Consider the following 13,570-nt stretch of genomic DNA (forward strand, 5'->3'; position numbering starts at 1 on the left):
ACAAGCTCACAACGTGTCGCAATGCGTATAGAGGGGAAAAAGAGCGCACCAAGTACAGGCAATTCATGTCCAGTTTACTAAGTATAAAGGGTTAACATTCATATTGCAACGTCCCCTTGCCATTTTTAGTGTGAGACAATAACTGTGTGATGCTGTACGTGTTGATTTCGTCGACTAAAACTATGACGGACAATGTTTGTCGACTACCTTTTTTCACTGACGAAAACTAAATAAAAATTAAGCTATGATGAATAAAACTAGGCTAAATATATTGACAATTTCGTCAGCAAATAAAAGCTAGACTAAAATGTTAGTGAGGGACTAGTGGAGAAGAGATCCAGTAGAACTAAAAGACATGTCATTTTATGTTTGGTTGCACTCTGAAAATAGCAGATCTACAAGCTCACAAGCTTGTAGATCGGGCTATTTTCAGCATGCAAAAGTGTAAAATCAGCCATTAGGACACCATCAAGGCACCGCCAAAATACATTTTAGTCGACTAAATCAACTGTAGATTTAGTCGACAAAAATCTTATGATATTTAGTCGACTAAAACTAGACTAAAACTAAAACATTTCAGATGACTAAAATATGACCAAAACTAAATGGAATTCTATTCAAAAGACTATGACTAAAACTAAATACACATTTGCTCTCAAAATCAACATGGTGTGATGCAAGATACACACCAGTAAGTAAGTAAAAACTAGTACAGCTATCCATAAAATGAATAGCGCTGATTTTCCACTGAGTGTACAAGAAAACTCATTGTTCTCCAGATTATCTACACAGTAGTGTTAAATTAACACAATGGGGGCACGGTGGTGCAGTAGGTAGCGCTGTCGCCTCACAGCTAGAAGGTCCTGGGTTCGATTCCCGCCGGGGACGCTGTGGGCGCTGGGGGCGTGTCTTCTCCTCCGCGTCATCAGCGCCCATACCCTAGGTGGGGTTGGCGAAAGGGCCTACTCTGTGTGGAGTTTGCATGTTCTCCCCGTGTCTCCTAGGGTAGTTAATACCCTCACAAAAACATGTAGTAGTTCTGGTCACTATACTGCCTCCCCCTGGTCAGCCGGGGCGCCTGATGGAGGGGAAGGGAACTGGTTGGAATAACGTGTTCCTTCCACGCGCTACGTCCAACCAGGGAACCTCCCCCTGTCAGGTGACAAGAAGGTCAGTTGGCTCTCATGCATTGAAGGAGGCATGAGCTCGGCCCTGGCCTCCCTAGGCTGGTGGGGGGAGTGTAGTGCCCAGGATCACTTAGCAAATTGGCACCGGGTGAAAAAAGGGTTACAAAAATCGAGGGATAAAAATTCTTTAAATTAACACAATGAACACTTTTCTCTCCATGGCAACAGGGGTGGGGGCGATGACGTGGTCTCCACTGGCGTGTGGCATCATCACAGGGAAGTACGAGAATGGCATCCCAGAAACCTCCAGGGCCTCCATGAAGGTAACAAAAATAAAATATGTTTTTTTGTTTTATTCTAGTTTTTTTTCTTCTCCAGGACAAGTTGACTAATAGTTAATCTAACCATTTGTAACTCCGAGGGTGTACAAATGTAACCAAATGGACCCATTGTACATTCTCAGAGTTAAATTGACACTGGGGATTTTACAGTACAAGTAACGTATCAAGTCAAGTCTAATTTATTTATAAAGCACTTATAAAATCAACATTAATCTACCAAAGTGCTGTACAGACTAGGAGGAGGCTAAACCACTAATAGCGAAGGCATTGACATAAACAACAAGAGACACAGCTCAAAGGCACAAATAAACAAGTAAACAGCTGATGACAGTTAAGGTGACTTTACTGTTTCCACTCTCTCTCTCTCTCTCTCTCTCTCTCTCTCTCTCTCTCTCTCTCTCGCAGGCGTACCAGTGGCTGAAGGAGAAGATAGTAAGCGATGATGGAAGGAAGCAGCAGGCCAAGCTGAAGGAGCTGGGCCACATCGCAGAGAAGCTGGGCTGCACCCTGCCTCAGCTGGCTGTGGGTAAGATGCATAGAGCTATATTAAAAAGTAGAGGACAACATCGGGGATTCCCACCCTAGCTGATGGTGTTTCAATTACCGCTCTTTAATTTCGTTTGTCTTGTCTTGTGCGTTACATTTCCTCATTTACTTTGTTACTTGTTAGTCATACAGTGTGATATAAATTCATTGGGCAAAAGCAAATGCACTTTAAGAATATAAATATGAAAATAAAGGTAAAAGAAAATAAAGTGGTCACTATTTCAGCCAAAGATGACAGCAGTGCGCCACCTGGTGGATGCTGTTTGAATGGCCACTTTTTTAAATCACTTCACATGCATCCACAGCTTTCATTGTCACAAGCTGTCTTTCAGTGAGGAATTGTAGTTCTGTCATATAATTATGCTAATATACAATTACATTTAATTCAGCTGAACTGCAATGAGTTTAGTTCAGTTTAGACTCAACAAAGCCTTGTAGCTTGTATGAATAAAACATTCTCTCTCTCTCTGTGTGTCTCTCAGCATGGTGTCTAAGGAATGAAGGAGTGAGCTCTGTCTTGTTGGGAACCTCCAACCCTGAACAGCTCACTGAGAATCTAGGGGCTATACAGGTGTGGACGCACGCACGCACGCACGCACGCACGCACGCACGCACGCACGCACGCACGCACGCACGCACGCACGCACGCACGCACGCACGCACGCACGCACACACACACACACACACACACACACACACACACACACACACACTAATAACCTCTGTTGTATTCTACTGCCTGACGTGTCTCATCATTTTTCCTCTCTCTTCTCCCTTTCTCCCAGGTCCTTCCTAAGATGACGTCTCATGTGGTGTCAGACATTGACCACATACTGGGCAACAGGCCATACAGTAAGAAGGATTACCGCACCTAGACCACTGGGGTGGACTAACAAAGGACACGTCTTGGTGTCCTGTCCTACAGTACCTATCTACTTGCCCACCATACCATCACCGTGGGTCCGCTGTCTCAATGCTCCTGTCCATGATTTTCTCCTTTACTGCCCAGCCAAGACCATCATAGCCTAACCTGGTCTATTTAAGACTAGTCCCTGTTCAACTCAGCTCCACCTCACTGAATTCTCTCCAGTTCAGCACAGACAGGAACAGCTTGCCTTAACCAAGCCTTCCACAGCCTAAACCTGAGTTTAGTCGAAGCCAGTCCAGTTCATCTTACCTGACCAGTGTCACCTGTCTCTGCCCAGATCAGCTTAGCTATACCCAGTTCAGTTCATATCTTATCCAGCTCTATGTAGCCTAAACCTGCTCATCTGAGCTCAGAGCAGCTTCCTAGATCCAAGCTACTGTTCTATGCTGAGTTCAACTCCGTTCAGGGGCCCTGTTTATAAACAGTTTAGCATATATGTTAATTTTAACCAAATATTAAATGGAACTTCAAATTTGTATCGCCACAGCAAGAACTAATATTGAATATCTAATGAGGTAAACATACCTGAGAACTAGCTAGCATTAGTTAGCTGATAGATTTAGAAGGACGATTATACAAGGTTAAAATACACCTAATAGCGAACCTCTGTCATGAAATCAAAGCCAATTTAACATCCTTTGTAACTTTTTCGTTTACTACAATTGTTCTGTCGAATCTACAACTGGCCTTTTTGTAAGTTCCTTAAAATGCGCATTGAACCCACTAGCTCCAGGTGTTTGTCACTGGCATTTTGGACCTGCAGAACCGGAGAGATCCAGTTAGGATCCCTCCTGTTCTGCAGGTCCTTAATTGCTGAAAGTGTCCTTTGGGATAATTTCTGAACTGGTTACAGTGGTGCCTGGCTATTTGCAGGCAAATCAAATTCAGTATTTTGCCCATATTTTTGCCCTTAATCAGTTGAATGTGCAGATGTATCAAAACTGGCACTTGGAAAAAGATCCACTCAACTGGCACAAAGGCGAAATTCAAATGAGCGAGTTTAAACTAAATTAAAAGTTTAATATTTGTTTTTCATTCATCAAACTGTTGTCTTGGATCAGCCCATGAGAGCAGCATTTATGTCCAAGAATAATTTAATCATCTAAGTTCCAATATGTACTCTGTGGAAAATAAATACTCTGTTCAATGAGAATGCCTGCCTTTTGTAAAAGATTATGACTGAACCGCAGAGGCCCAATTCATCTAACAGCATCTAACATTACCCTTTCAATTGATGTTACAATGTTCTTGCTTTCTTCTATATTTCATATTCACATGGCTTATTTAAAGCCATGGATGCAGCTGAATGTAGTTATACACGCGCACGCACGCGCGCGTGCGCGCACACACACACACACACACACACACACACACACACACACACACACACACACACACACACACACACACACACACACACACACACACACACACACACACACACACTTAGAAGTGCCCCAGGATTTGGAGCACACCTGGACAATGCTCTCTGAAACAAACTGTGATTGATCAGTGCTTTGCAATGTGCGGCGCTGCATGCCAAATACTGAGGGCTTTTTATCTGTATAAATCAATATTCTCACGACTCACACACACACCTCAAAATCAAAAGACATTAAACATTAAACTGGAAGCATTTCCCTCTCAGAGCAAGGTTTAACGACGAACTGGTTCTCAAACTTTTATTCTTTTATTTCAGGGACCCCTATAACTCACAGAGAGTGTTAAGTGGTTATGGCTGCTGTTGCAAAACAACAGCAAAAAGACAAATCAAATTCTCGGTTGTCAGGTTCAAAGGAAATTATGTTACATGACGGTTTGTCTCTTGACTTTTTACAAAAGCCTCATAGACCATCTTAAATGAACTGAACTGGAGTTTCAGACTCCCAACTCAGCCAAACCACGTTATCCAATATCTACTTTCATCAACTCTTGTCTGATAAGGCAGCGAATTCTACCTGTATTAACCAATAGATGCATGTCAACTCCCCTTGTCTGGTGTTATATGCTCACCACAACAAAGCACATATATTAGAATACCAGAAGGGTTTAGAAGAAATATACAATAAGCGTCTAATGCAGCAGTTTATGCTCTAGTCTAAGCCATTTCTAACCAACTTACTGTCAGTGACCACCCCCCCTGTGAAGCCAGCTGAGGATTATGGGACGCTGAGTTTCAGTGGGACCCTGTGTTGGGGGAAGAGTGAAGCATGCTGTCCCCAGTGGTCCTATTGAGCCAGTGCAGCCCTGCTTCTGTAGATCATATAGAAAAGAGAAGCGGACTGTGTTCCCCTCGATTTGCATCCATCGTGGAGACTCGTGTCTCTTTTGTTGCCTATGAACTGAACCTGCTTTTTTGATTGCCGACATGACCCATAGGATTATGTTCTCACCTATACAGTAGATATATTACCTAGTAGTAAATACAAAGATTTGACAACCTATCTGACAATGGTCACAGTACCAGCTATATTGCTTGTTACAGTGGCACAAGAACAAAGATAGGCGGCACAGTGTTTTGAAAAACACCCATGTCAAATCATGACAAAGGGTACAATTTATTTTAGAGTGAATTGTTGCTGAGTTTCTCTGGCACATTTTTGAGGTAGTCATTTTGTTTTGGGAAATTCCAGGGAGCATATGTGTGTACATAAAATGATATGGCAAACATTGTAACATAAGGGGGGAAAAAACAACCTCAAGCCTCTTTTCTTGCAAATGTATACAAAGCTGTACTGTATGAATAATATATATAAATAAAATGTAAATAGTGATTGTTTGTTTCTCCTCAGCCGTATCAATGCATTCTCTGTGTTTTGTGTCCATTCCTCATCCTGATCTATTAACATTTAATTCAGAACTAATTCATGATCATGAGATTTATTTCACAAACAAAACTTTTTGTAGGATCGAGCGTTGATGTCACTTTAAGATTTGGAATTCCTCATTCATGATAATGTGTAATCTAGTGGTACCCACCACAACAGAGAGGTGTTTTCTTAAGTTGGCTCAGCACCCAAAGCTCAGGCATGTGCTCTTCATGTTGTTGATGTTGGATGTTTCTATGTATAAACAAATACTGGAGCTTTCCAAGAGTGGGCCATGACAAGAAATATAGGCCTGATTCTAATTGAATCACTGTCTGACTTTTCTTGGGCCCACTTGATGACTTGCTGAGCAATTAATTACAACTGCCTCAGGGAATGAGTTCAGTATTGAGCCGAGGATTCAATTAACTGATTTAGCCCTTATCACTTCCCAGTAACATTGTGGTAAAGACTAATGTTAAAAGTCCTCCAATATATAACTCACTGTCAAATCTTAAGCTAAAATCTGGTTTCAGCAACTGTGGAGTACTGAATAGTATGCATGACTGTGAGACCAAGGATATATCGTTGCTGTCGGGTGTCCAAAACCGTTCCTTTTTTATGAAAAAACATTTTGAAATAGCGAACATAGCCGAATGACACGTTGTGAGCTTGTAGTATTGTTGTATGCTGAAGTAGGACATTCATTTACGAATTAAAAGTTGAAATATGGAGATAGAAGATTTCTGCCTAGCAACAACAATATACAAAATTCAGTTAGAAACGTGGACACAGCAACTGAGTTTATTGTGAAATAGGTCTAGTGGAACAAAGATGATAGCTGGGCTATCTGTGATTAAAACTCCATGTGAGAAACACAAATCTGGGACATTTAATTACAGCACAAATGTGATATAAAAAATATGACTTCTACTCTCTTGAGTTCTGGTTGAAAGTATGTGGGATCTGCTTCTTTGTACAGTAGGTCATCTTTCTTTGGCTCAGTTCAGAACACTGCTTGATGATCATGCAGGAACACAAGTAAAAAACGCTTTCAACCTGGAGTCCCTATTTTGGTTGAGCAGCTATTTTCACAAAGGTTGTGAAAATAGCTGATCAACAAGGTCACAGCCGAAAATAAGTAACTACTCTTTTAAGTTCACACTACACTTAATATTATTCAATATTGTTTCATGTGTAGGTGCCTTGTTGTGGTTCATCAATCCACTGACTTACTGTGATCTACTCTATTTTTCATAGTGTCATCCTGCTTTGGACAGATGATCAGAGCCAGTGAAGGCATGAATCCATTAAAGATGCAATATAGTGTAAAGCCTTTACAAACAATGAGCCCTGCAGTGAGGACTGTGGCTTAGTTCCATGTGGTCCGAAATCTTGTTTTCTTTATCATTATCTAGGTTGTTTCCCATAATCCCGTTTGATTAGCTCAACCATCATCTTTGTCTCAATAGAAAAAAATACTATCTTATTCCACACTTGAGCATTTATAAGGTATCTGATGTGTATGTCTGTGGCGGTAAAGACATCTCCATAGCGGCCTAAACAGAATCAACTTAAATCTGATCTATGTATTTGTAATGGGTGAGAAATCACATTTATTAAGACAGTAATGCTTATGGGAAACAAGGCTCCGTCATGTCATGTGAAACCTTGACTGCTGGAACCTGTCTCCACACACATTTGTCCACATTAACCACATAAATCCTACACTTTGATGGCCGTTGTCCCCCAGGGGTAGACTCATCGTCCCTTTTTTCCCCTCTGCACCAAAAATAGCGGATCTACAAGCTCACTTTGTGACGCGTCGTGAGCTTGTAGATCTGCTATTTTCGCCGAATGATCACCAATTATGGCACACCCAGAATAAGGACTAGGGTTTGGGAAGGAGACTAAACAGAGACAGACGGCGCATCTACAATATTATGGGCTTGCAGTGTGGCTGGATATTCTCAGCAGTCTTAAAAAAAGATTTTCTGTAACAGCCTATGTCAGCGGAACAGTCCCGTTTTTATATAAATATAATCTGTTCTGCAGAGCATTATTTTCTACATTCAAGTTATGTTGAGTGTGGAAAAGATTTTGCATTTATTTGTGGTGTAATTTTGGCCAGAGTATTCTTCTGAGTTACCCCCAGGAAATTGTTGTAAGCACTCAAGAGACTGACTTGCTGTGATCTACTCTATTTAGCATAGAAAATAATGGAACATTTGTACTGTTAGGGTATTGTTGCGTTAATAGGTAGATTTTCATTCATAAAACTACAATAAAAGTATGTTCATACAATACTTGTCCATAGTTAATACATAAATCTATATATATATATAATGGACGTATTCAATCATTGTAAAGAGTTTTTTTTTTTTTATGTATTGTTTAGTTCAAGGTTGTGACATTACCATTAACTCTGTAAATGGCTTAAATAAATAATACCAACGGACACGTGTTTTGCTGCTACTTGAGGAATCCAACCTAACCCTAAAGTGCAAATATATGGAAACCACGAAATACAAATAATGAACTGTCTGGCAATTCCTACATTACCTACTGTATCTCACATTTGTGAGGAAAAAAACTCAACTGAGATAATTGCGAGAATAAAACTCAAAATGGCACTGTAGGTCGGTCGGTCCATTTGTCCACCCAAAGACGAGACGCTATTTGACTCAACTCATACCTATACTGTATATGTGTATGTATTATGTACAGAGAGAGGAAGACACCAAGGTTACAGAAGATGGGGTCAAATCTGGCCCCTTTTATTTGTACAAAAAGAGACAGAAAGATAGAACTGAAGACATAGTCCAGGTGCTTGGTCATGAATTTCATGAAGCTTGAAATGGCATGGTTATTTTTTTTAACTCCCAAAATTACATGCCTGCTTTTAACAAAAAAAAAATAACCCCTCCCCCCACCCCTTTGTTCCCTCCTCTTCAACTTTTATTTGATTTAGTTTTTTTCTGTTCATGGTTTACTTGGAGCCGGTGGACAGCAGAGCGATGAGTCCAGATGAGGCACTGATGGACAGGATGTAGTTACTGGAGATCAGAGGGTTAAGGCAACAACACGCATCATGGTGAAGATATACAGTATCTGTTAACCCATCAAGACCAGGAAGGGAACGCATCGGTGTCATTTTAAGATGTCTTTGGCTATTCAAAAATAGCAGATCTACAAGCTCATAGCGCGGCTATGAGCTTGTAGATCTGCTATTTTTGAAAAAAAACATGAAAATGTGTGCATATATTAGATTTTTTTCCTTTTTTTTAAGCGGACATTTGTAACTCAAATCTTTGCTTCTGGGGGGGAGGGGTCTCTGGAGCAATTTTCTTTTACTGTTTGCTTAAATAAATATAAAAATCACGATAAAAAAAAATTTGCAGATCTAAAAGCTCGTATATCTGCTATTTTTGAATAGCCAAAGAAATCTTAAAATGACACAAATGATGCAAGGCCAGTGCACACTGCATGCAGAGTGTAAGCTCTTTCAATCACGGCTGCTCAGCTTCTGTATAATAGCCATATTTTTGGTATCAGTCTTGGTATCAAGGCTTAGTCTGATTATTTTTAGATTAGTTTTAATTTGGAAGGCTCTGGCCATATTAGGTTAACCATCTGAATCAGGATTTGTTTTTTTTATCACAATACTGCAAAATGTACACTCAAGATATCCGTCCACACACTCACCGCCAAAGGGGAGAATTCTCCCCTTTTCAGTCAATGGTCTTTACCGCCAAAGGGGAGAATTCTCCCCTTTTAATTTTTTTTTTGAATTCTGTTTTTGAATTCCTAAAAAGTTTCTCTAATTTTTGAGTATAATTTATAACCCTAACCCTAACGAATTAATAAATAAAAAAAATAAAAATCCATTCACTTCAATGTTAAAAAATAAACGGACAAATAATTCACATTGTTTCTATAAAAAAATTATTAAAAACCCTGGCAGTGGGTGATTTTATAATGAAAAAACTTTGGCGGTGAATGTGTTAACACATTTCGTGCCAATCGCGTAGTTCTACGCGAACCTAAATAATTGCACAGCGTGCCAGTTGCGTAGTTCTACGCGAAGTGGTCTTTTTTTCTTTTTTTTTTTCTCGCAGTGACACATTTCATTGTAGGCCTCCCTCGCAGTGACACATTTCATTGTAGGCCTCCCTCGCAGTAGCCTGAGGCTACGAGCTCAATCCATGGTCTTGAAGGGCGGACCCAAACACAGCCGCCTGGATTTGTGCGTGGCTTCCTATTGCTTCACCAATCTATGTCCCCGCCTCCCCTCCCCTCCCCCCCTCGGCCTGTGCACGGAGCACGCTGACGTCACCAAATTTAGAGCGACGCCCCTCTGCACTCTGATTGGTTAGGAGATAACAAGGTCCAAGACCATCGATCCTGCATCGCTCCCCCAGGCTTTTTTTCTTTTGTAACAAAAAAAAAAGCCTGGGTTTCCGAGGCTACCCTCGCAGTGACACATTTCATTGTAGGCCTCCCTCGCAGTGACACATTTCATTGTAGGCCTCCCTCGCAGTGACACATTTCATTGTAGCACACCGGAAATGTCAATCGAAGATTTTCGTTCCCATCCGCCGCCGCTCTAAAGCTTCCGCTAATCCGCCATTATCTCGGTTGTTGTTTTTCTCCGCGCTGAACGCTGTTTAATAGAAACTGCGACTACTGCAAAATGGACGATCGCCGATTGAAACGGTCTTCTCTGGACCACTCACACAGCTACCCTGTGTGTCTACAAACAGTTGAACGCGAGATCTTAAGGTATTTAGGTCTGTGGTCTGTGGCGACGTGAAAAAAACTAAAAAACAACAATAAATCGTTGGCACTGGTGAGTACATTATGATATTAAACTCTGGCATGGAATGTGTTAATAAAGTGATTCTCGTGTTTATCACATAAAAGCATAGTGGTGTATGGAATCACATAAGTATGTCCTGATGAAGATCTGATTGATCGAAACGTTGACGCAATAAAATACAGGGGAATTTTTTTCAGCATATCCAGACTCTACGTCCTTTAGGAAACACACAAGTGCCTTGGGTGAACAAAAAAAAAGGCCTCTTCTTACTTCCTTCACAGGTGTTACCAATGATACTAATGAAGGCTCTGTTCCATTCTGGTCAAACAGAGTCAGGGTGCTGATATTGTGCATTTTGGCTCACTGGAAACACTCTGCTACACCAGTGGGTCTCAAAGTGTGGTTCAGGGACCCTCATGGTTCCTTGAGGGGGTTCTAAATGGCCCCTTGAAAAAGGTGCAACTCTGAAGGCGGTTACACACCGGCGAATATGCGAATATACGCAAAATTCGGACTCGTTCCGAATAATTAAAAGACGCTTTTTTCGCTCCGCGAAACTGGTGTGGAAGCTTGCATTGACTTTATAAGGTTTTTAAAAAAAACGTATTATTCGCATGAAAAAAATCGCCCCGGTGTGTAAGGACCTTGAGAGTGAACAAATGGAACCAAATGGACACGGAAGGGTCCATTTGGTTCCATTTGTACACTCTCAGAGTTATGGGGGTCCTTGAAGTTAAAAGGTTTGAGAACCACTGTGCATTAGTATCATTGGTAAAACCTATGAAGGAACTTCAAGTAAGTAAGGAAGAGGCCCAATTTATTTCCAATATGGCTGCTATGCATAGAGCCTATTTTCTAACATGCTGGTCGCTTGTCTGGTTAGTATGTTGACCACATTACCAACGCAATTCAATTCACCTGCAGCCCCTCGCGGTCCTATCCCATTATGATAGAAAACAAGAGAAACAACCAAAGTTTTGTAAAGGATACACAGTGGGGTTGAAGTTCCTGAGCAGGAAGAAGGAAGCGACGATGACGAGGACCAGGAAGAGGGTGTTGTTGTAGAAGATGGAGAAGGTGGTGGCCTCGTAGTCTGCTACCTCGTTCTTCTTCCACAGGATCCTGGAGCACCAAGAGAGAGAGAGAGAGGATCCATGCAGGTTAGCTAAGAAGTCTTTGGCTATTAAAAAATAGCAGATATACTAGCTCATAGCGCGGCACCGAGTGCTGCGACCGAACAAACGTCGGTCAGTAAAGACATCTAAGGTGTGCTCTGCTGACCAAGTGACTAGTAGGTCTACATCGAAAGTTGTGAGACCGCCCAGATTGACGTCATTTTGCAGTTATCACCTAACCCCTAATCACCTCTCATCCTTCTCCTTGCGGGACATCTTACGGTTGTCTGCCTCAGACAGCTTCCTGGTTACCTCCTTGGAAACGGCATCTTCGCGCTTCTGTGCAACTCTGAAGAGTAAAGACAGAAAGATTACAAATACAAAAATGTACTTTCTTAACAATTCTTTCTCTACAATTGGATACAGGAAGAGTGGGCGCCAAAACATTGTGGGCACCTCAAAGTAAAACAATTAAGAATTTGGAAAATGATTTGAACATGCATTGCACACAGTACATCATTATCACACTACTTACCCTTAAACTTCTTTTTTTATGCCCATAATGACTGGTTTTGTAGCAATTTGTAACAATTGTAGAAATATTAGGCCTTAAATATCAAATGTTCAAGCATGTTCAAATCGTGTATACATTATATTACTTATATGTATATATAAATGCATACGTTTCATTTTTACATTTTGGAAAAAATAGGCAATTTAACATTGATGTTCCCAGAATGTTTAGGTGCCCACTCTTCCGGTTACCCTACAATTTACTTGCTAAAGATGCCTTTAATCACATTAACCCTGGCGTCCCTATTTTGGGCATGTCAATTATAGGCAAACCCTTTCAAAAATAGCCTAGGCCTGTATAGGTAATTTATACTCACTGTATGCCAGTGTCGCACAGTGAAAATAGCTGATCTACAAGCTCACAACATGTTGCATCTCTGTGAGCCTGTTGATCAGCTATTTTAAAATCATTGGTTAATAATCCTCGCCAATCGAGATTATGTTCCAATTTAATCCCTTCTCAAAATGGCCTTTGGTTGCCCATTAGAATGATGTGGCTCAGCAAGGCTTTGTCTTTATCAATGCATCTCCTACAACAGGAAATTAAATTAACCTGTAATGAATTACAATGCACTTTAAAAATGGATTCCATGATCTCACTGGGTCAACTTAAAAACTTGTCACTGTTTTAATTAAGCTGTCTTTATTACTGTTTTTACTTGTTTTCACATACATAACTTGTTTTATCCTGCTGTTCTTAATTCAATATTATTCACACTTGTTGTATTATGCCTTCCGTAATCTCGGCATCATTGAAAATGAGGGCTCTGCCCTCAATGTATTACCGAGAAAATAATTAAAGGTTGAATGAAATGAAAAAAAAATATTCACATTATAGCATATTTATACATGATAGCGTATCCACTTTTGGAGGTTGACAGCTGCATCAATCAGCCTGTTAACATTTCAGCAGACTGGTCATAGTTCATTTCACTTATCTGTCTGTGTATGTGTGTGTGTGTGTGTGTGGGGGGGGGGGGGGGGTGCACGTGTGGGGTATACAAGGTAAGGACATGTCTGCACAGGTGAGAACTGTGTGAATGAGTGAGTATGTATCCATTAGTGGAGCTATGTGCATCATGTTCAACATACTTGTGTTTGAGGACGAACTTGACGTTCTTGTAGGCGAAGGCCACGAGGTAGGTGCTGACCAGAGTCATCACTCCATACAGAACCGCTGACTGGACCAGGTCCATGTGCCAGATCCTCCAGAACAACCCTGTACACACACACACACACACACACACACACACACGATAACAGCCACATCAAAGTACAGTACTCACTTCAGCTAGGATTTAACAATGCTGTTTG

At 41.0% G+C, this 13,570-nt stretch overlaps 2 protein-coding genes across 2 annotated transcripts in view; one reads left to right on the forward strand and one right to left on the reverse strand.

The window, feature by feature from the left end:
- Positions 1–2,889, forward strand: part of LOC308085783 (voltage-gated potassium channel subunit beta-2-like) — a gene marked incomplete at both ends in the record, with an annotated part of 198,684 nt that extends 195,795 nt beyond the window's left edge. Inside the window, 4 exons of the mRNA XM_080429092.1 lie at positions 1,356–1,450; positions 1,874–1,994; positions 2,497–2,585; positions 2,800–2,889. Coding sequence (XP_080285218.1) covers positions 1,356–1,450; positions 1,874–1,994; positions 2,497–2,585; positions 2,800–2,889 — 395 coding nt within the window. The remainder of the gene's footprint in view (positions 1–1,355; positions 1,451–1,873; positions 1,995–2,496; positions 2,586–2,799) is intronic.
- Positions 2,890–8,495: 5,606 nt separating this feature from the next.
- Positions 8,496–13,570, reverse strand: part of ssr3 (signal sequence receptor, gamma) — a 6,073-nt gene continuing 998 nt past the window's right edge. The window contains exons 2-5 of the mRNA XM_080428343.1: positions 13,349–13,475; positions 11,934–12,032; positions 11,559–11,690; positions 8,496–8,805 (exon numbers count right to left, since the gene is read on the reverse strand). Coding sequence (XP_080284469.1) covers positions 8,739–8,805; positions 11,559–11,690; positions 11,934–12,032; positions 13,349–13,475 — 425 coding nt within the window. The 3' untranslated portion in view covers positions 8,496–8,738. The remainder of the gene's footprint in view (positions 8,806–11,558; positions 11,691–11,933; positions 12,033–13,348; positions 13,476–13,570) is intronic.

This window comes from Gymnoscopelus braueri (assembly GCF_963280865.1).
Source record: "Gymnoscopelus braueri genome assembly, chromosome: 5".
In the NCBI taxonomy this organism is placed as follows: Eukaryota; Metazoa; Chordata; class Actinopteri; order Myctophiformes; family Myctophidae; genus Gymnoscopelus; species Gymnoscopelus braueri.